At 41.7% G+C, this 26438-nt stretch overlaps 1 protein-coding gene across 1 annotated transcript in view; it reads right to left on the reverse strand.

Annotated features, from left to right (window-relative positions):
* The window catches only part of CAMK1D (calcium/calmodulin dependent protein kinase ID), a 241532-nt gene that overhangs the window by 6559 nt on the left and 208535 nt on the right, over positions 1-26438 (reverse strand). Inside the window, exons 5-10 of the mRNA XM_081023853.1 lie at positions 22940-23066; positions 17286-17361; positions 11738-11850; positions 10621-10699; positions 4360-4447; positions 3041-3179 (exon numbers count right to left, since the gene is read on the reverse strand). Coding sequence (XP_080879979.1) covers positions 3041-3179; positions 4360-4447; positions 10621-10699; positions 11738-11850; positions 17286-17361; positions 22940-23066 — 622 coding nt within the window. The remainder of the gene's footprint in view (positions 1-3040; positions 3180-4359; positions 4448-10620; positions 10700-11737; positions 11851-17285; positions 17362-22939; positions 23067-26438) is intronic.

The following is a 26438-nucleotide window of genomic DNA, read 5'->3' on the forward strand; positions in this document are numbered from 1 at the left end:
CGGAAAAAACAAAGAGCTCGTATGGTGTAGTTGTCTGAGTGTTGGGCAGAGACAAGGAAACCCAGATTTACACTCCCACTCAGGGAGAAACTAAATTTTATGATGAACACAGGGCTACTGCCAAAAATGCCTGTGTTACAGTTTTGCCATCCCTGCTCTGTAATGTCTAGCATAACTTACCTCACATTCTGAAGCCATTAATTACCCTGTGAATTTCCCTGTCTCCCACGATCCAGTGATGTGGACTGGGGATGGGTAAATGCACAGTGCAATAATTTCAAGGGACTGGGAAAGTTGTACTAGATGTTACAGATGGGGAGTGGGAGATTTTGACACAGGGCTGCCATTTCCAGGGATAGCTCCCAAATACATAATACAGTGGTGCCTCGCAAGATGAAAAGAATCCGTTCCGCGAGTCTCTTTGTCTTGCGGTTTTTTCGTCTTGCGAAGCAAGCCCATTAGCGGTTTAGCGGATTAGCGCTATTAGCGGCTTAGCGGATCAGCTGATAAGCGGCTTAGTGGCTTAACGGATCAGCTGTTAAGTGGCTTAGCGGATCAGCTGATAAGCGGCTTAGTGGCTTAACGGATCAGCTGTTAAGCGGCTTAGCGGATCAGCTGATAAGCAGCTTAGTGGCTTAACGGATCAGCTGTTAAGCGGCTTAGCGGATCAGCTGATAAGCGGCTTAGCGATCAGCTGTTAAGCGGCTTAGCGGATCAGCTGATAAGCGGCTTAGCGGCTTGGGAAAAAGGGGGGGGGAGGAAAAAAACCCCCGCAGGAACTTGCAAGACATTTTCGTTTTGCGAAGCAAGCCCATAGGAAATTTGTTTTGCGAAGCACCTCCAAAACGGAAAACCCTTTCGTCTAGCGGGTTTTCCGTCTTGCGAGGCATTCGTCTTGCGGGGCACCACTGTATAGTTTAGTTCTGTTCTCAGCCATGAAGCTCAGTGGGCCAGTGACTTTCTCAGCCTAATCTACCAGGCAAACTCAATGATGAAGTTAAAATGGGAATACTCTGCATCTGCTACCTTGAGAGTTCCTTGGAGGGGGTGGTGGAATGAAATTGTGATTATGAGTTATGATGATGCCAACATTCCTGTTATCCTGCAGGGAACTGCTCTTTCCAGAGACAGAAAAAAGTTTGTAGAGAAGTTTCTAGCCCGTCATTCCTCAGGGGCACTGTCTCTACAGTGAATGCAAAAAGCAATTGGAATGACAGTCCACATGCCTTTCTCGTCTTTGCCGCAGCTGTGGGTTCAGTGGGGCATGGTCTATCCACCTGGGCCACAAGCAGCTTCCCCCTTGAGATTGGGGGAATTCGTGCGTTCCTCATAGAACAAACAGATGACAGAAGCACAGTTCTTTCAGGAAGAGGCTTTGGGTTCATCTTTTATAATAAAGATACCCACAATGAATTTTTGTTGTCATTTTAGAAGAAGAAACCAGCCCTGGGTTCATGAAGCAAATGTTTTTCATGCCTCGTAATGGAAAGTCACTGCCTTTTGCATTGTGGGATGCAGATCTATTGCATACAGGCCACTGAAGTCTTTAATTTGTTTAAATAGCTAAGTCTGTAGCTTAAATTAAGGTTTGCAATAACAGTTTCTACCAGTGATTAGTCTGAGGCTCTGACACATGCATGCAGATACCTGATGCCTGCAGTCCACGCAGCCCCTTCAATGTACTTTGATAATTTACCTTACAATGTCATTTAGCTGTAGGGAAGTTTGTTCTCTCACTAATCTTTTCATTGAGGAATCCTGATAAACTTTCCTGGAGCCCTGTTTGAAGACTTCTGAGTAACAGCAATTTGAAGAAGGAGGAAACCTAACCACTTTGAAAAGCAACTTCTTTGGGCTCCTTCTTCTAACATTGCTTGGGAGCATTCCTTTCAACGATTATTTAATTTACTGGCAGTAACAAATTAAAAAAAAATTATGTATTATGTTTCAAAAATAAAAACTAAATACCCAACAATTTGCTGTCCTTTTGTGCTATGCCAAATCTGTTGCCTATGGTGGCTGCCTCACTTGGCTCAACAGCAGGTCTGATCCTTAGTCTATCTGGGCTCTGCAAACGTGTGAAATGTGTTCACTTTTTGTCTCACTCTCCCCAGCCGTTTCATTTGACAAACAGTATCATTCTTGGTTTCTTCACTTCCCCTCATCAAATTGTTCAAAAGGAGGGGGGAAAGGAAAGCTCTTTTCTGGACATGATACTCAGATCCTGTATTATAAACTGGATTATAAACTCTTTGGATATTCATGGCAAAAATGCCCGTGCAGAACTGAGTTGTTGACAATATACCAATGTGCAAATGTTTGATCTCCAGAGAGAAAACAGCAGTTGCAGATAAGAGGCATCCCATTTATTCAAATATAAATGACAGTTGTGCTGTCCAAGTGAACCAACTGGGAGACATGCTGTGCTTTTGGGAGAAAGATGATTCAGCACTAGGTGAGATCCCTGTGTTTCAGGAAATACAGGCCAAAAACAACGTCTTTAATGTGTTATGCTGGGAGCGGCCACGACTCAGTGCATGCAGAAGGCCCCAGGCTCAATCCTCATTCATCTGTAGTTCGCATAGCAGGTGGTGAAAATGTCTTCTACTGCCAGTCAAGACAATACTGAGCTCGTAACAGTCTGAAAGCACAAGGCTGCTTCCTATGCTCCAATGCAATGATTCAGGTCTGACTTTATAATTAAACAGAGCAAGGAGGCAGGCTCTCCCTGCCACCCTCTTGCTGCTGCCCAGTGCCATCCTCCTGAGCTGCCTGCTGCCTAGCTGTCTTGTTTAGCCACCTTCTCCCAACCTGCAACTGACAGTGCCATGACGAAAGGCTGTTGCCCAAGCAAGCAGGCAGAGAAGCAGCCAGCCCAAGACACCACCATCTCCGCCCAGGTGTCACTGCAGCATCAGCTTGAGCGAGGTGTGCACTAGGCAGAGCAGGGAGCGAGAGGTGGCACAGATGACCTCTAAATGCCTGCTGATACCTAGTCTCAGATCTGGCAAGCTTTGCTAGTCTGGGGTCATGTACTCACAATCTTTCCTGGCTGTTCCATCAGGAAGTGGCTTCGCCAGGCTGAGGGAGCTTGACATGCTTACATTTGAACTGTCCAAACTGCTGCCAAGATGTAACCTTCTCATGTGTCTCACAACTGCTGTGGCATTAAATGCTTGCTGGAAAAAACAACACAGAAATAAATGAACAAGCTGCTCTTGGGTATTTTCCTGGCTTCTGGAACCTGGTGAAGGAAAAAAAGTGGCCCTTGCACAAAGCACCACAGACTTCAAAGGAAGACATCTCTTTAATCAGATAGGATGTCCTGTTGTCTTACTGTATCATTTGGTGATGTGCTTGTGTGTGTGTGGCTTTTGTGTGTATGTTTTTAACAGTTACTTCCAAAAATATTATTTCCACACAATACTAAGAGAAAACATTCACATCCAGCAAATATATTGTTTCACTCCCCAGTGCTGAAGTGTTGAGGGTTTAAGGACATACAACCAAAGCTGTGATGAGCAGTAGCTACGTAGGGCAGATGGTGCCATGCCACCTGTGATTGGACGGTGTCTGGGACGTGTGACTCAAGAACAAAGAACATCACCACATACCATTTTGAACATGGCCTTCCCTATCTCTCATGCCCTTTCCCTTCCATCACTAGACCAATCCAAAGCACCACTCCCACCCTCAGAAAGGGACAAGACTAGACAGTTATGACCATTGCACTGCTAGTTATATATAGCAATACTGCAAGAAGACAGAGAAGTAAAGTGAAATCTAAATATTAGATACCAATTAGTAGTTTAGAAATTGGAAACCAGTTAATTGTTATCACCACTTCCAAGAAAGTTAGCTATGCTTAAGTTCCACTGAAATCAATGGTGCCTGATAATTTAAATCTGCATAAATGACATTGATGCCATCAGTTTTTAAACTTGACTTGCTGGGCCAGGGCTACTGCTAAAAAGGCATTTTAGTAGTTAAATAAATATAGGTGGAGGGCATGTATGTTTTGGACTTGCAAGAATGGAATTGTTTGGGGTGCTATGGAGGATATGGCCGGAGCATACTATCCCCCCTCTTCCCAATTTTCTCCTTTATAAAGCAGAAGGAGAAGGAGAAAGGAAAACATGGGTCCATTATCTCAGAGGACCTCTCCCAGGGCCCAGTTCAGCTGAACTTCTTCACAAAAGAATTGCACCTCTACGCCAAGCTAAACTTTCCCATTGAAAATCAGAAGCATTCTTTTGAAAATTGGGAAAATTTCCATGTTTTGCTCTGTAGCAGACTCCCTTATAAAGCTAAAATCATTTCTTCCCAACAGTACAAGCAACTGAGAACATGATAGCTTACTCTCCATTTGCTTTTTGCAAAGTTCTTGCGAATCTGTGCACTGACGGACTCGTGAATATTTTTATTGAGGGCTGTGTCACCAGCAATCCTGAAAAAAGATAAATGAGACATTTGAAATGTTTGGTTCAGAATATTGTTTTACAATGCTCTCCTCTCTGTTCTTCACTCTACAAAGAATAGGGTGCAATCTAGTGCTCTTAAAATGAGTTGACATTTTGGCCATAGACTTCATTGAAAAATGGGCTGCAGCATTGATAATTTTCAGTGAAACACAGAAGAAAGTCCATCATTTCCCACTGGTGGAGCTCAACTAAGCCCTCCCTCTGCTGAACATACGTGTGGTATAAATCCAAAGCAGGCCAGACCAGCTCCAGTCCCCAGGCATGTGTGCTCTGCTCCCAGGCCTGTTTGACATCTGCACTGGCCAGTGGCAAAATAACAACAATAAATCATCATAAATATAGCAGCATTATTACATGACAGGTCCCTACCCTGAGGAGTTTATAATCTATATTTTGACAGTGAGAGAAGGCAAGAGTGGAAACGGAGGGTGGAGAATGGAGAAATGGGAGAGGCAGGAGCAGGAAGAAGTATACAAGTGTGTAAACACAGATACAGACATTTGGGCTTTGTTTTAGATGGCAACAGGGAATAGGGAATAGCCATGTCCACCATTGCTACTTGCTGCTCATCAGAAGCTCCTCTCCCACTAATAGTGGTACCTTTAGCAGCTGCAGGGTGGTGCAAATCAGTAGATCAGTCCAAAGCCCCACATCTGCATCCCTCCCAGTCACCCCTCCCTTAAAGCCAAAGGAAAATGCTGCAAGACCTTTCTTGAAATTCAATGTTTTTCTCTAGACATAACTTCTAAGCTTTAACTGGCTTGCTTGCTATTTTTTTCCTGCCTCAGGATATGCAGCTGTTTCTAAAAGCACTCAAGGTCTATTGTGTTGTGGATAGCCCCTAAGCAATGAACTAACACCACATAGTTTAAAATCAAATCTGATCGTGAGGTTTTTCATACCCAAAATCTTAGCAAAAAAGCACAGACTGTGCAAGACTCTGAATGAAGTGATGCCCTCTTAACAACATTCTCGTTCCCATATCAATCACTTAATTACTACCAAGGGAAATATTAAAAGTCTTGTGCAGCAATGTACAAATCAATGAAATTTAAGAAGTTTGATGCAGCCATAATGGAACCCTAAAAAACAAGTAAACACTGGCTGAAACCAGTGGAAAAGAGCTGGGTGTGAAGGAAGCAGGTGGTGCCAGTCAGCAGGCAAGTGGCCAGAAACTTGCATTCAGTGCGATTCAGGAAGCAATCCTATACCATTTACCTGAGCGAGAATAAGCCCCATGGAGTGCAATGGGACTTGCACTGGGGCAGGCATGTATAGGACTGTGTTCACACTTCCTGTTAAGGGTGTTTAGCATCGCCTGTGAGCAGGCTGCATTGAATTCAATGGGGCTCACTTTGGAGCTGAAAAATAGCATTGTGCCATTGTGCTGTTCATGTTTTGAGTCTTTTGTAAATCTCTTGCACTATTTGCCTGAAATGTGAGGTATAAATCATGGCATATATATCCAAAATAAAGTTATGGTAAACCCTGTTCAGCTATGGCTTGATGACACGCGCACACGCGCGCGCGCACACAGAGAGCTAACTGTGATTGGTTCAGGGTCAGAGACCCGATTCCTTTTTCATCGCTGGGTCATTGACTTTAACCTATCCTGGCTGCCCATGTGACAAATACAGGATTACCGGTAACTGGGGAATCAAGAAAGTATTTGGTACTATTATCAATGCAGAGATAACTACAAAACTAGTGACACTAATTGGCATCTTTCCTGACAGTTTAACTAGGATGAATAAGCACAATAGATTTAACTGACCAGGAGGAATTCCCATCCACAATACGTAGTTGGGCAGCATGTTGATGCCTGTCTGGGAGACTGAGGAGGCAGCCACAGATTCAAGTATCAGAAGCAATCTTGCTGCTGACAAGTGAGCATCCCTCCTTCTGTCCGTACAGAAACATCAGCAGGACTCCTGAAATGTTCCACTACACCCATAGTGTGAAGTCAGTGCCATGGCAGGATGGGAATCAGCAATACTCTGAGAAGGGGGCAGTGGTGGCTTGCACAGGGTGGGAGGGCTGGAGAAATGCCAGCGTAAGACAAAAGAAGCAATTGCCTATGAAATGCCCTGCTTAGGCTGAAATCCCAGATAAAGATTACCTGCATCCTTTGCATACTGATCTCTGTGTGTTTGTGTACATAAATGAGAGGGGAAGTAATTAATATTACTATTTTTTGTTTCGTTTTCGATATATCAGACATGGTTTACACATCATGTAATACCTGGGTACACACTATTTTTGCCTCCAAGTATGCACTAGCATACTAACAATGGTTTAATTAACACTGGGTAATTAAAGAGTGCAACTGGCTCTTGGGTTTACTGAGGAGTTACGTGCTTTGCTACCCATGTCTTGTCAGTTGGCTGCAGGTGAGCAGCGGTTTCAAGATGAGGGGCTGTTGATAGCTTTTCTCTTCCCCCACCTTGTTTTTCCACTGTTCTCTAGCATAGATTGTAGGTGATACTGCAGCATCTTAACCTTGGGTTATATGTAATAGTAATGGGAGTCATCTTGTGTTACTAATATGCTTTGCTTTCTAGGGATGATCCTTCCAATTCCAAACCTATATTGTTATGCAATCTCTTATCTTCCTGGTCTTGTGTGGTGTGTGTGTGTGTCTGCATGCGCGTGCGTTTGCGTGCATGCGCACACACACACACGCATTGGGGGAGGATTCATTTTCCTGAGGATGGAACCCAATGTTACAAAAAACAATACGTTTGCCCCGCCCCCTAGTAGCCATATGTTGAATCCCTCCCTCCTTCTCTACAACAACTTAGCTTAGCTTGTATACTGATGTTGTCATGCTGTGCAGTTCCCTGATCTCACAAGCAGTAGTCTATGATGTGAAACAGCAATGGTGAAATGCACAAGACAACAATTTTAGGACACAGGATAAAATGCAATACCTATTGCTTGGCAGGGGGCATCCTGGATTTGTTTCTGGGAGGGTTTAGCTTTGTTCTCAATATGCCTAGATATGGAACACTGGGCAAGTTCTCAATTCCACTGTTTTCAGAATCTGCTGTATATACTTATTGAAAGCCACTCTGGCCAAAGCCTCATTGGAAACAACCACCCAGATGATGGAAGCGCAAAGTTTGTGTAGCAGATAATGGTGCCGGAGCAGAACTCCTGAAACATATACACATCCAGTACCAATCAGATTCCAAAATAAACAGAGCACTGGGAGAGGCCAGAGAAGAGTTTAAACGAAGGTTATAAACATCACTTATTCTCCTCAGGGAGCCATTTCACACTTTAAATAGGATTGCCTGGGAACCAACTCCTCTGTAAATCATCTTTTTCACAGAGTGACAATATAATCCTTTTACATAAACTGTTTTTAATGATGCAATTGTACTATTGGGCCTTGCTCTAACAAACAATTGAAGGACTCTGAAAGAAATTAAATGAGCCATGATTTGTCCCTATATTTTTTCCTAAGAGTCTTTGAATGAAATAGGTTTTTCCTCCACTCTCTGATCTTACAATTTTTTTTAAAAGAAAAATTATGGCTAGCCCTTGAGCTGATAATTCTGTGCATTCATCTTTTCCCTTTGAGTCATTAAAAACTGAACTCTGTGGTTTAGTACAGGATCAGGATTCTGCCTTGACAAGATGTACTTAATCAGGGTAATTGCTGCCATTTATTATCACAGATGTTGCATGAAAGAAAAAAATTGAAACACTTATCAGGCCCCAGAAAATTACTGCCTGTCTCTGTTTACCCCAAGTTCTATGTCAAAGCAGTGTAGCTTGACCAGACCTTCTGCCCTGAGATGCACTAAAAGCCTTAAGAAAGAGGTTTGCTTGACAAATAATCCCTGCAGATGGGACCACAATCACCTGCCTCTTAGGTTAAACCAACCCATATAAATGTGTAGATTATTTCAAATAACATTGCCTGTTACAACAGGGCTTCCCCACTGGCCTGCTTTTGTGGCTCAGCATGGATCCTTTGCTTTTATATATGCCAGATTTGGGAAAACGTAGAAACGTAGGGTCTACACAAAGCTATAAGCAGGTGGTGAACTATTAGGGGTGTCAGGTTGCAACTTTAAGATCTCCCTCAACTTTTAACCTACTTGCCTGCCATCCCTCTTTCCCATCCTGTTATCTTTCTAATAAGACTTGCATGCTAATAATCAGGACTCCAGTTGTAGTGCAAGGCATTGAAATAGTTTTCACTGAGTAGACAAATACTTTCCTTATGTACACATTTAGGTGCCAGGCGAAAACATTCCTCTTTGACCAAGTCTTTGGCTGATTAACATCCAATACCCTTTTAAATGTGTTGTGGAAGGGGGGATTATTGGTTTGGTTTTGTTCTTATTTTTATTATGTATTTTGTCTGTTGTGAACCACCTTGAGATCTATGGATGCAGTGTAGTATATAAATTGAAATGATGATGATGATGATATAGCACAGCCCAATGTGAGCTATTTTTTATTCAGTACTGGGGTGCCAGACTCACAGTATTTCACACTGTAGGCTTCAAAATTGAAGGCTTAAGCACACTTAAATTGATATCTGTAGGACTTCTGTCAATGCATGGTATTGATTTCAACAAGACATAAGCACTAGTAACTCCAGAGCACTGTGTGCAAGAAGGGGGCATTACAATACTAACATGGTGAACAGTCTTTGTAACTGATGGCCTATATTCAAAGCCTGAATTATGGATAAAAGGTTGGGAGAAAAATGTTGTCAGGCCTTTAGCAACAGCATTCAATTGCTGATTGGGAATCAAATGGTTAAATGAAAAGAAAAATTGTGTTAGGAGCTCTTCAAATGTGTGTATTATATTTTATTCCAGTAACTAACAGAAATGATCATCTAGGCCAATAAGCTGTGTATGTTGGATAAAACATCTTGGAAAATTCTTTTCCATTCAAAAATATAAAAAGGTGACCTACTTTTCTGCTGGTAGGTATGTTCCTGATCATTTGATCTGTGCTTGAGATATAATTTTTATGACTTATTTAATTTCCTGAGGCCTGTGATGGAATGATGTCATTCAAATATACACTATTTCCTTCTCTTTGTGAAGTTTTTGACCAATGGTTAAAGGTTTCTCACACGTCCTTTTTGTTGGAAATGGTTCTGAACAGATGTGAAGAGCACTTCAATGCTAGATTCTGTGGCCTACAAACTTCCGATTCCAGTTAGAATTCAGGGCCGTCCAGTGAAACTGAATGGTGGAGATTTGGGAGAGACAAATTGAAGAACAACTTCAAAGAGTCCATAGTTAAACTACGGGATTTCCTATGTGGTGCTGGCTGCCAACTTTAAAGAGAAAGTAGACAAGTTCAGACTACTGTGGATAGCTCTCTTCCACCCTCAGGATCAGAGGCAGGACACCTAGGAAGACCAGTTTCTGGGGAAGAAGAGCAGGAGAGGGCTCTTGCCCCATGTCCTGTAGGTTCCCCATAGGGACCTGGTTGGCCGCTGTGGAAACACAATGCTGGACTAGAAGGGCCCAGGGTCTGATTCAGTGCTGCTCTTCCTACGTTCTTGTTGCATTTCTGTTTTACACTGACAATATAGCAAAGTGAAGATTTGGTGGGACAATGGGATCACAGCCACTCACCTGCTTCCGTTGTAACAAATAGCACATGTGTGTACGTAGGTCCAGCATGCATTATCATGCGCACACCTCACCCTGATTTGAGGTTCGTTGGGCATGTGCACGTATGCATTAAGGATGGGGTAGGACGGCCATGACACTGAATATACCCCTCCCCTCTGAATTCATTGAACACAGCTGGCCATGTGTGAATAGTGATTTGCTCTTATTTTATTGTGAGTGAGGTTTCTGTTTTTCTCTGCTTTTGTTCTCCGTTGACACCTCCTCCTTGCCTGCAAAGTCTGAGTCTCAAACCTTTCTCTGTAATGTGATTGCAATCACAGCTCAATGCTGTTGACTGTTATGCCATTGCTGGCTATGATGCTAGGTGGGAGCCATTAAGCAAGGATTTTTCAAGGTAATTGCTCTCTTTTGTGCTTCCTTGGTATTTACCCCTTGAGTGAAGAGTTTGATAATCACTGATTAATGATGGAGACAAATGGTGTTGACAATTTCTGGACATGGCAATGAACTGAGTAACTGCTTACCAGGGATGTCGGGCTGCCTGCTCACAGGTATATCTTTTGTTTGGGTCTTTCTCCATCAAATTCCGAATAAAATCTTTGGCTGTTTTCAGAGAAGGAAGGAGGAAGTACAAGAAAAGCACACAGTGGTATTAAAGGCTCATCTTAATTTGCACATTGCAGTCATCTAATCCTGAAACAATATGATGGTGTCCCACTGGGAGACATAATGCTGGGAGATATGGGGTTAGGGTGCAGGTTCTGGTAGTAGATTAAAGTAAGGAGCATTTCATACACATATAAGGTGTTAAAGCAGTCATAAGTCAATCAAGTGAACGACCATACATAATGTAATTCAATTCTACATTTATGTGTCTCCTCAGACTGCCATTTTTATTCATAAAGCCACATCTTCCTTACCGAATTATTATTACTAGATTTCTCATACGTGATGGTAGCTGAATATTTTGGGGACCAGGAATTTGCTCATATAAAGCGTGAACTGAAAAAAGTCAACTTCCATCACAGTGAATGAATCATAGGCTAGGTCTATGCCTTCTAAAAAATGTCTATGACCAGGTCATATAAATTCTGCACCAAGAAATGCTAAATTCTGCAATCTGTATAAATTATTTTAAAATAAGCAAGTGTGGACAAGTCCTCTTATTCCCACATTATGCTTACAATGTGGGAGCTGGAGGAAAAGTGGAATACAAGAAGTGCCAGGATTCAGAAGAAGAGATGAGTACAGTGGTGCCTCGCAAGACGAAATTAATTCGTTCTGTGAGTTTTTTCGTCTTCCGAGTTTTTTCGTCTTGCGAACCACGGTTTCCCATAGGGTATTAACGGTTTTAAGAAAAAGGAAACAAACTTGCAAGACGTTTTCGTTTTTCGTCTTGCAAAGCAAGCCCATAGGGAAATTCGTCTTGCGAAGCAACTCAAAAAACGAAAAACTCTTTCGTCTTGCGCGTTTTTCGTCTTGCGAGGCATTCGTCTTGCGAGGTACCACTGTATGTACTGTTGGGAAGAGAGGGGAAGGCAGTATTTAAAACAATGTATGATGCAGAAAAAGTATGTTCACTAACAACAAAGGATACTGATCTGAATAAGTACCTAATTTGTGATTCTACTTGCTCCTTACCAGAGTCAGAGATATCATCCCAATATGGAGAGTCAAATTCATATTCTGCTTTAAGGATCTGCTCAAAAAGCTTGGAGTCATTTTCATCATAGAAGGGAGGATACCCACAGAGCCTAAGACACACAATTTTTTAAAAAGCAGGACATTTTGAGTCACATGAGAACAAGTGATTGAATTAGAACTTCAGTTTTTCACAATTAACTTTGGGCTTCCAAATGGAATGTCAGCCTAGCCCCCCCCGCCCCCCCCCCAGTAATTCACCATTTTGTGATTCACGGGCCACAATAATTTTGAGCTGTCTCAAGTGGGCCGTAGGAGTGGAAAGTTACACCATATGTGAAGCTCTGAATTAGGGCATCACTAATTCAGAACTGACTCTATTTTAAGTAAATATATACTTTTTAAGATCCCATAGAATAAGGGCCCAACCACACTTACCTTTCCTTGTGTTTGAGTGCCCCCCTTTCTTTGCTCCAGAGCTTTCCCCACAAAAACACACTCTTAAAAGCTGAAGCTGAGCCAGGGGTGCTGACATGCCCCCTTTCCCCCGTCCTCTCCTCAGCATGCGGCCAGCAGGGGTGGGACTCATGGAGAGCAATCTTCGCCCTCGCTGGTCCCAGCCCCCTCCCAACTCCTGGATGGAGGCTGGGGTGCACTGGCAGTGGCGGGGGATGTCGGCCCCTCAATATTGGGGGGAGCTGGGCCCCCAATTCAAAATATTGAGGAGGCTAGAACCCCTTGCACCCCCTATGCCTGGTGCCAGTGATCTGAGCAGCCATCAATCTGTGGAAAACCCAAGTTTGCTGTGAAAGTTTGGGGCAAAAAACAAAAAACCACTTGGACAAGGAGCATTGACATAGCTGTCAACTTTTCCCTTTTCTTTTTTTTTTATAAGATATTTATTGAGATTTTCAAAATGTTACAAAATAAAAATAAAGAAAGAAGAAAATACAAAATAAAAATGGTTAACAAAGTAAACAAAGAGAGAAACAAACCACTTCCAACAATACGAATACAAATTCAAAATAAGAAAAACCCCCCGAGAAAAACAAAAATACACGACAAACATTTAAAAACATTTAAAAACAAATTCATTATTCTCAGATCCTCAACTGTCATTACCTTCTTTCTTTGACCTCCTCCTCCTCCCTTTCTTTGTATCCTAGTTATTAATTGTATCCCAGCAAATCCTTTCCATATTTCATAATATTCTGTTGTTACATTACCTTAAACTGTTTTAATCTTATCTTTTTTATAAAAAAAACCTTGGAACTTAAAGCTTAAGTCTTATCCTTACCAACTTCTTATAACCATAATATTTTTTCATAATTCTTTAAGCATCTTTACTAAAGCCGAGTAGTTTCATTCCAACATTTTTTTAACATTCATCAATTTTATAAAACAGTCCTAATAGTAAAAAAAAAAAGAAAAAAAGAAATACAAACAAATCCAATCTTCATCCAGCGTCCCTTCCTCCTGGTCCCGGGTTTTGTCAGTCCTTATTATCCCATCGATCTAGCGCATTAACCTGGCAACCTTATATCTGAGGCCCACAAGTCTCTTCCATGTCCCTTCCGCAGCTCTTCTTCATATTTGTAACTGTATTTTCCCTTGTCTCCTGCTCGTGGTAACTCCAGCTTGGCAATATTTTTGACCCTTCTCGACAGATCAGCCCCTTTTCCATATTCAACACTAAATTCCATGTGATGTTTAAAAACATGTTTCAAAAACCCTCCAAAATTAAGAGTCCCCACAATCCCAAACATCTCACGGCCCATTGCCAGATTTGAAAAGTCCAAACATCCCAACATAGGGGGGTCAATCCAGCCCCCCATTTCCAAGCCAAACCAAACTTTTTCTTTCCAAATCTGACTTTTTCCAAGTTCATTTGTCAAATCCGAAAGCTCATATTTCTGTTGGGCCTGTTCTGTCAGGACGCACTCCTGATTTAATTCCTGGGTGGGCTCCACATATTTTCCCACTGTCTGTTCAAAATTTCCCACTGCCTGTTCAAAATTTCTAGTTGAAGTCGCCATCAAATTCATCTTCTCATGCAACTGTTCCAGTAGGGCATTTGTTTTATATAAAGCACACAACAGAGCTTCTGAATACATTGTCCTGCAAGGTCAAATGCCTATTCCCACGATTGTAATCTGTAGCAGCTGCCGGCTCCCTGGAATTAGTTACAGTTTCACAGTCTCCCTCTAGGGGGAAAACTTCTATTTGTTCTTGCAACAAAGTTTCCTGCTGTCGAAGGGGGGTTCCACAATTTTAAATGATGAAATCCAATCCTTTAAAGGCGATTTTCTAAGCTCTAGTTTACGTTGTCTTTGCTTTATTCTGTCTACAAAAGAACGGAAGGCTGACTTCCTGTTTAGACCTTCCCGTTCAGTACCAAATTGAAAATAAATTTTTAAATCCAGTTCCTTTCTGCTAGCAAGTCCTTATTTAAGGTCCAGTTGTTCAAAGTTTAAGTACTCACGGGTGCTTATTTTAGAGTCCAAATTGTCCCAGGAAAAAGGTAGCGCTCTCCGGCAACGGCTATGCAGCTTCGCTCCACGGAAATAGCAGTTGACTCACAGCACTGCGCCACTTCCCCCTCTTCACTTTGGAGCCCGTTAATGGGTTCCTTTGCGGGTTGGGGGGGCGCTAAAGGTGCCCGCCGAGTCCCATGGTCACAGGCTTCATCCGCCTGTGATTTTTAAAAGGGTCCCCGCTTCGCCATAGCGGAGAAGACCCGTTTCACGCGGAGCTAGTCCCTCCAGTTCAGAGGGAGTCCGCCATTGCTGATGGCGCCACCCCGGAAGTCCAACTTTTCCCTTTTCTTGTGAGGAATCGTATTTGGAATAAGGGAATTTCCCTTTTAAAAAGGGAAACGTTGACAGCTATGAGCACTGAAGCTCTGCCCAGAAAGAGTGGGGCAAAAGGTACACGGGGATAAGCCCTAAATGAACAATACACAACTCTCTCTCTCCTACAGCAAATGCTAATATTTCCATTGAGAGTCAGCTCAAGAATTGTCATGTACAAAACAAAGTGACAGTCATTCTTCACAATATTTTTGCCAAGGGACCACTTAGTAAAAATCAGCCTTGACAGGATTTCTTGGGAGCTGTGATGCTTTCTCTGCTTGCCTTCAGCCTCCTCCCTCAGTTCTAGATGAAGGGCATTAATAGAAAAACATTAATCTGGAAGACAAGAAGACTGCTTCTCTGAGTTCCATTTTTCAAATAAGCATCACTTGTGTAGCACACTGATTTGAGATCTGTAACGAAATAGTTGCTGCTCAGCATGTTAAAAACCACGCCGTCCAGATTCCAGGGCAGTCCCCCCCAGGCAGAAGGGATGTGGTGGAGCTGGAGAAGAACCGGGCAAAGAAGGCAAAGGGGAAAGAAAAGGCTAGAGAGGCAAAACAGGGTGGGTGCTGCAAGGAGGGTGGGATCATATGGAGTATTCTGGAGGATGCCATGGTTTTTCAACACCACAAACCCATCATGGCTTTCTACCACTTTAACTGTCACAGCTTCCCCCCTAAGAATTGTAACTTGAAGAGATGCCCTAACTTCCCTAACTCCATAAACTATAATTTTCAGAATTCTTAGTGAAGAGGAAATGACTTTTAAATGACATGGTTTGAGCATTTCTCTCCCTCCCCAATGTTGTTTCCCTTCCTTGTTCCCCCCAAGGAGTGTTTCATTCATCCAACATGTGACATCTTCATGTAAGATCGTTGGGTGATTATCTCTCGATCCCCTGGCAGTTGTGTTGTGGGCTGGAGCAATCAATAGATCTGCTCTCAGTGTATAATTGAGGATGACAGTTTTCTGTCAATAATATTATGCAACCAACAACCAGATTTTTACTTGATCTTTGTAGCACTATAACCATATAATCACCACTTTCCCTTACAAAATTTGGCTGAGACAATAATCCAAGGTAGGCTATCACTTCAGACCAGCCTGCTGAAGCTTATAAGCAGACCTAAAGATAATCACCATTTCTCTGGTGCTTGCTCCAGCCACTAGTTTTCAGAGGTATATTACCAATTGGATAGTTTAGGTAATGGCCTCAGATTTTGGTAATAGATTAACTATGTGGTGGATTAATATTCACACATTGATGCTGGGGGGAAATATATATGACAAGCTCAAAATTGTTCTGTGTACATTTGTATGTGAACAGAATAAACAACATAGTTTTGAGTAGGTAAACCCCCAAGTGCAGAGATCTTGTAGAGCAGTGGTTCCCAGTTGGCAAAGTACTGTGGACCCCCAGTTTTTCAGAAGCCAAGCCATGGACCCCCTACTTTTGAAAATTTGGATATCTCTTTTTCTTATATGAATGGTGCCATGGCCCCCTGGGTGGGTTACGTGAACCCCCTGGGGTCTGCAGGCTACCAACTGGGAACTCTTGTCATAGAGCATAACAGATCCCTCTCATCTTACTACTCTTGAGGTGCATACACAGAGTAGGTACTCTGCTAGCCTTCCCTTCTGTGTGGTCAAGGAGCACAGTTCACACGTCTTGAGTGAGTGGATGCAAGATGGCAAGATGCAAGGAACCACTGAGAAGGCGGTCCCTTCTCTGACACAGCCTGGCATATGATGTGGCAGGGAACAGGGCTCTGTTATATCCTGTGGGAATCCCAGGATCCACACCCGCAATGGGCTGAATCTTCCTATTTTAAATATACAAATTGTAACAGGAAAAAAATCTGGGCCCTTCAATGTAGTTGCTTTAAAATAAAATAAAATGAATGTGACATATGGAATAACAGGAAGTTTCAAGCTGCTGAAAGCATACAATATGAATTTTCTGTTTTTTAAAAAGTCTGATCATAAAGCTGCTGAGAACTGGATATGATTAAAATGAAGCATTCAGGGTTGGCAGTAAAGCAACCTTAGTATTTCTTATCACATCTTATTTGTTTGAGGTTTTTAACATTTTTTGAACTTGTAATCTACAATATACTCAACCGTGCATAAAAAAACAGCACTAAGCCAGAATTAGCTTCTTTCCCCATTGCTCTGTGTCCAGTTCTATCAGGGGACATATGGTATTTATTTATTTATTTATTTATTTGTGAATATTACTCTGCAGCTTCTAAAATGTCTGCTACAATACAATGATCATAATAAAAACATTAACATATCAGTTGCTTAAAAGCATAGCAGTGTGAGGCAACATCTTAAAATACTTCAGAGACTCAGGGCCAAATCTGATCAGATGGGATCTCTGACCAGAACTTCCACCTCAATGGGGTCACTTGGCTGTGGGACAGAATGGGAAGCAGGGCTAAGCCTTTCCTCCCGCACCATTTTCACAATGAAAATTGCCCCCCCCCCTCAAGCTGCTGTTCATCCCATTCAGGAAAACTGATTTTTAGAAAAACGGAATGATACATGAGATCTGATCATGGGTCTGATTGAAAATGGTGGTCACTGAGCAAACAACTCACTATTAATTATTATTACGTGGCACACTGTGTGTGAAAGTATTTGAGATTAATAATGAAATCACTAGTGTAACCTCATTTGATACTACTTACAGAATATATGCAATAACTCCAATGGACCAACAGTCTACTGCTTTGCTGTAGGGTTTCTGGGCAAGAACTTCAGGAGCTGAAAGAAGGAGGGAGAGGGAAGGAAAATCCATAAATGTCACAAAAGCCAATGAATGAGCCAAAATCCAAACACAGAACTCAACAGTTGTTCACTGAAGTTAACATACATTGCCCCTGCTCTATTCAATTGCCACTTAAATATAATCTTGGAATTATGAACCTCAGAAATGCCAGACATTATATATATGAAGCATTCATCTAAGTTGCTGAGCATGTGGAACAAGGTCCACTCACATTTTGGGATTTTCTCAAATATCTTCCTCCAACAACTCCAAAATCTGCTCTGATGGGTTGCTGGAACCCCCAAAGAAGGTTGGGGGGGGCACATGGGGAGAGACAACAGGGTAAAGCCATGTTGCATGAGTGGGCTTCATTCTCCACATGCATACCCCTATGTTGAATTCCACTCAACATGTGTGGGGGTGCCATCAATGTAGCCAACATGGCCCCCACCAGATGTTTCAGAATACAATTCACATCAGCCCCATCCAGCAAGGTCAATAGCCGCAACCTCTGAAGGGCACCACGTTACCCATCTCTGATAAACACAGTGTGCATCACAGAAAAACCTAAGTGAAAAGTCAGCTGTCTGCCCCAAGATGCTTTATGATCTAAATTAAGGTAGCTATGATACTATGAGCGTATCTACACTAATTACAGTACTGAGTTAAACTGGTTTAATAGTAATTCCCTTTCCTCGGGGAACCTTAGGAGCTATAGTTCTGTGAAAGGATCAAGGAATCGCTAATATTTTTTTCAGCACCTTGACAAAAACTATAATTCAATATTTTTTTGAGGGAAGTCATGACAGTTAAACAATTACAAACTGATATAAGTTTGCAGTGCAGATAGATTTTTCTTGCTCAGAAATATGTGCAAATGGAAGATGTTCTACAGTGTTGTTCTCATAATATCACAGAAAGGAACCCCCTAAAATCATGCTTCCCATTTTACATATAAAAACATTACAGAACTATCAGTTAATGATGAGGAATTGCAGTTTCATACGAGTTTCATCTTCTAGCATTGCACTAATACATGAACAGGCCACTTGCAGGGACGGTTATTTTTGAGAGTGAAGTCTCACATGAAGCTATGCATATGTGTTTGACAGACTGGTAAATTCAGGTCTCTTTATCTCATGTTGGATAGACAATCTGTCATTGGAACCTTCAAGACAATTTCTCTTACAGGCAAGCAGAAGTTGGACTGGAGGGCTCTTCAACTTGCATAGATCCACACATTATCCACTATCCACTCTGCTTTTCTATTCTCTGTGTTCTTTTGCTTCCACACTTGTATGATGTGCACAACCGGCTGAACTGCACTGAAATCAAACACTGGAAATGGTGCATTGGAAAATGCACTATCCTATGCATAGTTACTCAGCAGTCAGTCCCTCTTAAGTTTCCTTGCACTTGCTCTCTAGTGAGCATGTTTAGGGTTGTTGCTTTATACCAGGTCAGACCACTCTAGCTTAGCACTGTCTACTCTGATTGACAGCAGCTCTCCGGAGAGTCCATCTTTTCCAGCCCTGCTTGGAGATGCCAGGGACTGACCTGAGGTGCTCTGCTGCACACAGAGCAGATGCTCTGCCTCGCAACTGCAGCCTTTCCCTTAATGCAGGTTTTTAGCTAAGGCATTAGTGGTGGACAGCCAAACAGAGTAGTAAGGAGAAGGACTGCACATTTTAGAAATGTAAGATGAAATATGATTGGTGGAAATTACTGTTATCACAGTGTCACTTTCTGCAAGCACTACTTCATATTGCAGCCAAGTAATATCATAGAATCGTAGAACTGAAGGGGAACCCGAGGGTCATCTAGTCCAACCCCCTGCAAAGCAGAAAACCTGCTCACAGCCATTCCTGGGTGGACTTGAACCACCAACCTTCTGGTTAACAGTCAGACACACTGACCCATTGTGCCACCATAATCACTTGGTTCCATTTTATGTTTTCATGTCCTCGGTCAGAAACATTTGAGAAATAAACTTTATATTTCTTATTTATGTATATATTTTGAGGCTTAGACAAGGAAGAAAATGCTTGCTTCTGCAAAGGAGTGGCAAAATCCTCTCCTCCCATCTCAAGCATTTCTGAGCCAACAGCTGACAGATGGATGAGGGGAGTTAGTCCTGTGTTCCACTGGCTAATGGATATGAGCCACTCCTGATTGTCACCTTCCTGGCATGAGCCCCACGTCCACCATTTGAAATGCTAAGATTTTAAAGAGTTTTTATTTTTAAACTGTGAATCATACTCATGAGCAGCATCTGACAGATCAGATCAGAGGATGGTAAATAAAAACAAGAAGGAGAAAAAAGGGGTGGAAGGCCATCAATTTCCTGCCAAGAAAAAACAAAACACAAAACTTTTGGAAACTTGAAAAAGACACGTTCCACAACAGCTTTGATTCACACTGATCACTAAGAAATCCTGACAGTTCTGCAGCAGTGTGCTGCCAAATGGAAGATTTGGGACAAGACAACAATCTAGTGCAGTGTGTCACCATGATAGGCTTCCTCTCCTGCAAAGGGATCTAAGAGAGACAGCTGTCACTGCCCCTCTAGCAAGCTGACTAATGATCTGCCTTGGCTGTCAGAAGCAGGGCTAGCTGTCTGTCACAAAGTGAAAGGAATTAACGCCAAGCAAAAGTTGTCTACAAACTAAGGATTGGGGTAGGGAACTTGTGCCTTCCTGCATGCTGCCACTGCACATTTATGGCACTTATCTGTTATTGTTATTGTTGCTTCATATTGTGTCATCCATGAATGTTGTGTGAGATAACCACTCCTTGCCTCAACAGGCTTACAAATTGAGAGACAGAAACAAAGGAGACAAGAGAGAAAGGAGCGGAAAATGGAGTCAAACATCAGAAAAATTCCAAGGGAAGCAAAATGAGTTTTTCATAGGGCTTTCACGTTTCTATTTTTGCTGTCAATAATACAGGGAGCATCACTTCAACTCTTCAGTTGACATGACTCCAAATAATCCTCTCAGCAGCTCCCTATTTCCACAAAACATTGTTTCCTTCTCACATCAACTACTGTTTTAGAAAATATAATGGGATTATTTTCTGAAAATAGAAGTAAAACGCTCTCATCCTCCGTCACTTTTCAATCAAGAGAATGAAGTGGGGGAGGAGAGAGAGATGCTTGTTAGAGACATATTGTTTCTGATCAATGATCCCCAACACATTTTAATTAAGAAAGATAAGCAAGCAATATGAACTGTTCAAATGAGCTTTCTTAGCTCTCATGCAACTCATAGATTGAACTTCAGAAAGAAGGTTTCTAGTTGAATTTCACAAAACCAAACTAACTCCAAAATCTAATCTGGTACAAGCTGTACACTATTTCACAAAATAATATCACATGTGTTGGTATGATCCTTACACAGAATTTTGAGGAATATCAAATCTGCTCTATGTTTCAAGATTACCAAGAAAAACAGTTACCATGTGCACATGCATGTCTGTGTGCAGTCTTATGCCTGACAGATTGTACACACTTGTGGTAAATTCCTAGCCAATTCCCAGAATTTGCCAGGAGGATGCATGTGACATGGTCCAAGACCATGTAACATTGGCTGAGCAGTTGCACTGGCATGTTCCAGGATGCCTAGTTCAAGATTCTTGGCTATGTCTCTGTCTCTCTCTCCCACCACAATATTATTTGCCTCCTTTTTATTCTATTAATACCAGTTTTTGCCCTCTGAAGAGTTCTGTGAAATTAAGAAGTTTGTTCCATTTTTCAATTTTGATTGGTCCAGTGAAAGTACTATCACATGCCTATCTGACTTTCTTTAGCAGTTTTAAATAAATGGCAGGATAAAATCCTAACAGGCTTGAGTTAAGCATGCACTTCCTCTTTGTGTAGCCTTGACTAGGTGATATTTGGAACTCTTGGATCTGACATTGCTGGAGGACTTTTATAGTACTGTATGCACTCTGCAACACTAAATGTAAATATAATACATGTAGGCACCCCAAATTCTATGACAACAAAAGCTGAATTTTGTGACCTTTATAAATAATGCACTGCTTGGGCCCATCCATCCTCCCATTTCTGCCATGATTTCAATGCACAGATCTGTGATTGTAGGCATGTTTATTTTCCTCCCACCATTTTTTCTGGGAAAACCTGCTGTTCACCCCTCAGTTGGGTTTTCCTCAGCTTGACATTACTTTGTTCTGATTCAACAATAAACAGTGGGTTTTCTAAGGGAAAGCGGAAGGAAAAAACACCACTTGGGTCTGTGCCTACAAATCATGGACTGTGGCTAGAAACCGTGGCACAAGTGTGGCTGAGCCCTTTATTATGCAATGTTGCAGCCATGGCAAAACCCACTCATGAAGCCTTTTACACAAGTCCATAGCTCTCCTTGCCCATGGAAGCAAAGCCTAAGGATGAGTAACAGAACAGATGTACATCCCTCCTCTATTCATCCCTTCTCCATTTTATCCTCTCCCTCTCTTGGCTTTTAGGCTGCAGGTTCTCCTTGGGGCAGGGACCGGTTTTCTCATTGTTATGCTGCACATTGATGGCACCACGCATGCAAGCAAATAATAAAAATGAGGACCATCAACCCGCCCCAAAAAGCAAACTGAGATTTTTAGGGTGCTGACTTCTGAGGCCAATATTATATCCTGACTACATTTCCTGAGCTCTCAAGGATTCAGGGAGCTTATTTGTAGCTTAGATCAGGGATAGCCTACATGTTCACACTCCAGAGTTTATGAACTCCCTCCCATCAGTCCCAGCCAGCATGGGCAATGGTTGAGAATGACGGGAGCTATAATTTAACATCTGGAGGGCAACACATTAGCTAGCCTTGACCCAGACAAGATCACAGGCCTTTTAAAGACAATTAACTACAAGTAGAGAAAAATTAATTGGAAACCTCAAAATAAATGCATCTCATATATTATAGATACAATATATATGACTTTTTATAGTTAATTCAAAATGGGATGCAGGATATATAAACTGTATATGCATCTTTGTAACTTTGTTCAAATGCTACAACTGAACTGGCAGATGCAAAGATGTGCCTTAGGAGATGGTAACTTCAAGTTTCAGACACCTCTCAAATCTAGCCAATTATCTTCAACATCTAAGAGTGAAACTAAATGGTACATTAGATGAGTGAACATTTAGATAAAAGCTGTAGGGGCAACAGGATTGGGACCAGAACATGTGGGGAAGGCTTTTCCCCAACCCTTTCCTCCTGTGTCATAAACCCAGAGCAAATCATCTCCTAGAAACTACTGTTGGTACCAGAGGCCTTTACAGCCTTGACCAGCCAAGGCCAAACGTTACCCATCAACCATGAATTGTGGCTTGCTAGGTGCCTGATACCCCTCCCCCTGTTTCTTTACTTCCAGGAAGGCAACAAAAGCAAAAGTCTTAAATAGGTTCCCTGAGGCAACAATATATGGCTGTTGGACTTGCACGTGGCTTGGTGACTTACCATAAACAATTGTTCTAGTCTGAACCAGTGCAGAAAATTCCAGGGATATCGGTGGAAAATTCACATGAAACTAGTCCTGAAAATTATGCTGTAGCATGCTTACCGACATATCCTGGGGTGCCACATGCTGTGGACATGACGTCGCCTTTACCTTCCATTTTTGACAGTCCAAAATCACTTATCATTATTTTAGATTCTTCATCTTGGCTGTAGTACAACAGGTTTTCAGGCTGCAGGGATATTAAGAAAACAAACCTGAGACATGAATATTGGGTTAAATAACGTATCTCTCTATTTCATATGCCATCCAGTTTCTTAATATAATAATTCTTTTAAATCTCTGCTTGCCAGATGTATGGTTTAGCATGAAAATGTCTTGTGACAACTTACTAAGACACAGGATGTAATTGAGTAGTGTGAGCAGATGCAACTGGGGATCAGGCTCTTGAAACTCTTAGTCGTGTCTCTTGTTGTTTTTTTGTTTTGTTTTTTACCTTTAACAGCAATACAGAAGGTGGGATTTTTTTCAGGTGCTACTGATTTGAACAGTAGCTGATGATATTCCCCTCTCCATATAATTATAAAAGGTAGAGGAGCCTCATACTCGTTTGCATTTAAGTCATCCTAGGTAAGGTGGGCTGTCATCTTTTTCTGACCAGACTCCTTTGCTTCTAACAGCTGCAGTGAAGCAGACATGCAACAGAAGGAGTGTTCTCCACATCAAAGACTGTGGATTTCTGCCCATCACACAAGCATGAAAGATTCAGTAATTTGGTCGGAAAAAAGGCTAAAGTTTGGCGGCATTTGGTCATCTATTCACTTTCAAGTAAAGATGCACCTGCACCTCCTTTTTTACCTAATATGTTTCAGGAACATCTGGCACAGATTGCACCACATGGCAGGTGTGTGCGTGTTGCAGCCCTTCTGAGGCACAAACAGCAGCAATACTGCAATTGCAAGGAAGTTTCACAAAGAAATCAACCGAGGACTCCTATAGAGAAAACTTCTAGGTCTGGTTGAAAGGAAGCAAGTTCTTCATGTTACAACAGTGTCATACACAACATTGCCCCCCCCCCCCTTTCAGGACCAGACTGAAGGCTGGGAACAACTGTAAGTGGTGAGTTGTGGCCAAACCTCTGGCTTCAAAAGGTACCCAGGTACACTTCACAAACACTGAATTCATCTCAAGATGGTTCTGTGCAGCCTCTTGAGACATCATACAGAGGCAGGGTTCAGTAGCAAGGTATAGAAACACAGACAAACTACTTGAGAGAAACATTTATACAGGCAGAAACACCCATGGAGGCAAAGGTATGGCTAATGAAGCAAAAATAATCTGTTGTATTCAATAAAATTGTATCCCTATATTCATTTGTGTTCAAGTGATTGAAAAGGATGCTGAGTACCTGAAATAATAAAAATGGGGACTGAAAGTGTTTGGTGGAGCAGAGGGGCTGTATTCTCTCTCTCTCTCTCTCCTGGTATGAAGTAAAGCCTCCCATTAAATTGCCAGGCAGTTATATTCATGCAAATCTGGCTTCAGATCAACATCAAACCCCCCAAAGGCTGATCTGCTATGAAGTGTGTAACCTGCTACACATTCTTTTAATAATTCATTAACATCCAATGAAACATTTCCTTAACACAAACACTTTGGAGAATTTTGATTTTCCTTCTGGGTCTGCTACATCACCACTGTTTGGGGTCCTTTTCTTTGGTCAGACACTGTGCAGCCTCTGTTTAATGAACTTGGTGTGTTCCTGGAAGCTACCTTGCAGGATTAGGCCTTGGAACATATTTCAATTCATGCACAGAGAGGTGGCCAGCATTTCCCATAACATTAGGGAGAGAGTTACCAAGAAAGTGGTACAAATTCCTACCATAATTTTACATATTCCTTTTATAAACCCAATATATATTCCAGCCAGGAGATTCCAAGAAATGACAAGAAACAGATGGAATGATTTAATACTGCTGCATTCCCTGGTCAAAACCCAAAGCTGATGTAAAGAGTTGCACCACCATTTAAGGCGTCATCATCATATTATGATAGAATTCAAAACTTTGCCTTGCAGCCTAAGTCAGGCAGGCATTTCTAGCGGGTGGATTCAGGTGTCTGTGGATGCAGCCACAGACTTTTCAGAATTATTGGGTCGTTATATAAACTCCCAAGTCATTTGCAAATTAATTCCTTTTCATGCTCCTTCTTTGAGTCACATTTCATAGTTCTCTTTGGCATGTGCTGCTAATAAGCTTAAGCTGTTTAAAAAACATAGCAAGGAATTCCTTTAGGTACAAAGTGTAGAAGATTTAAAATAGCTTATCCAGACCATTGTCTGAATTACTTGAGTTTGCTCTTCAGAGCTTCTGTGTCAGGAATAATTCTTATAAGCTATTTCCTGCAAATCACATTATTTTAGGATAAGCCTGGGTTTGCAAAGAAGATACTAAGCAACTAATTCTTGAGCTGAATTGAACTAACAGTCTAACAAACAGGACATGTAAAATTACTAACAGCCCAACTTCTCCTCACACTCCTTTTATTCCCAGCAGGCATGAACTCCTGCCAATACAGTGTCCCAAATTTTTATAGTACCAGCTGCTATGGCACAAACAGCTACAATCATAAATAACCATGGAAGGTCATGATGGAGGATGGGAAGGTTTCCCCATGAACATCCAGGGAAATGCTAAAAGTCTCTTAAAGTTGCCTGCATCTGCAGCCACAGAGGTATTGCTGATGAGACACGAGACCCATGTGCAAACGAGAGAGAGCCTTCTGCAGAGTTTCACATTATGTATGACACTGGGTCATGCTTAGTTCGCCCCAACCCACTCCATAATATTATTTCATTCATTCAGCAGACGCATTATTGTATGCTTTAGCTCCCAAAGTGCTTACTTAAACATTTAAATTGCAGTTACACAAAAAACTAAAACAACAATACAAACTGAACAGCTAAGATTCCAGCATGAATCAAAACTGATTGGCTTAAAAGGTGTATTTTATTCTCCTGGCACCAAAAAGAAGCCAGATGCCAAATGAGCACCCCTGTAGTGGAAGGACCAAAGACATCATGGGTTGGATCCAGACGTCTGTTGATTTCAGTCCCATTGAAATCAATGGGGCAATTTAGTCATGACTGAAGTCCCACTGATTCAATGAATAGTACAAAGTGAAACTAATTTAATATGGATCCAAACCCCATGGAATTGCCAGCCACTAGTGCAGGGTGGTAGAAAGGGGGCAAATTGTATGATGGCATGGCACCATGCAGTGAATTTCATAAGATGGTTCTTTTTTGCCAACTAATTTTCATTAGTTTTCAAAAAAATTAACGAATTTACATCCAATTAATACAATTTAATACAAATTTAAAGTTGACTTCCCACCCTGTTTCTGCAGTGTTTCCCCTCCCTTCTTGCTGCATCATAGCACATACTTTGTTCTACTTCCCAATCCTTTACTTAAAATAGTTTAACATTTTATCATTATTTTTTCCTTTTGCATAAGTTGTTCATATTTCAGTTACTGCTAGTACTATTATTTAACTATAACATATTTTTGATAAATCCAGTCATAGAATCATAGAATGGTAGAG

The sequence above is a fragment of the Podarcis pityusensis genome, assembly GCF_964106645.2.
Source record: "Podarcis pityusensis genome assembly, chromosome: 10".
NCBI lineage: Eukaryota > Metazoa > Chordata > Lepidosauria > Squamata > Lacertidae > Podarcis > Podarcis pityusensis.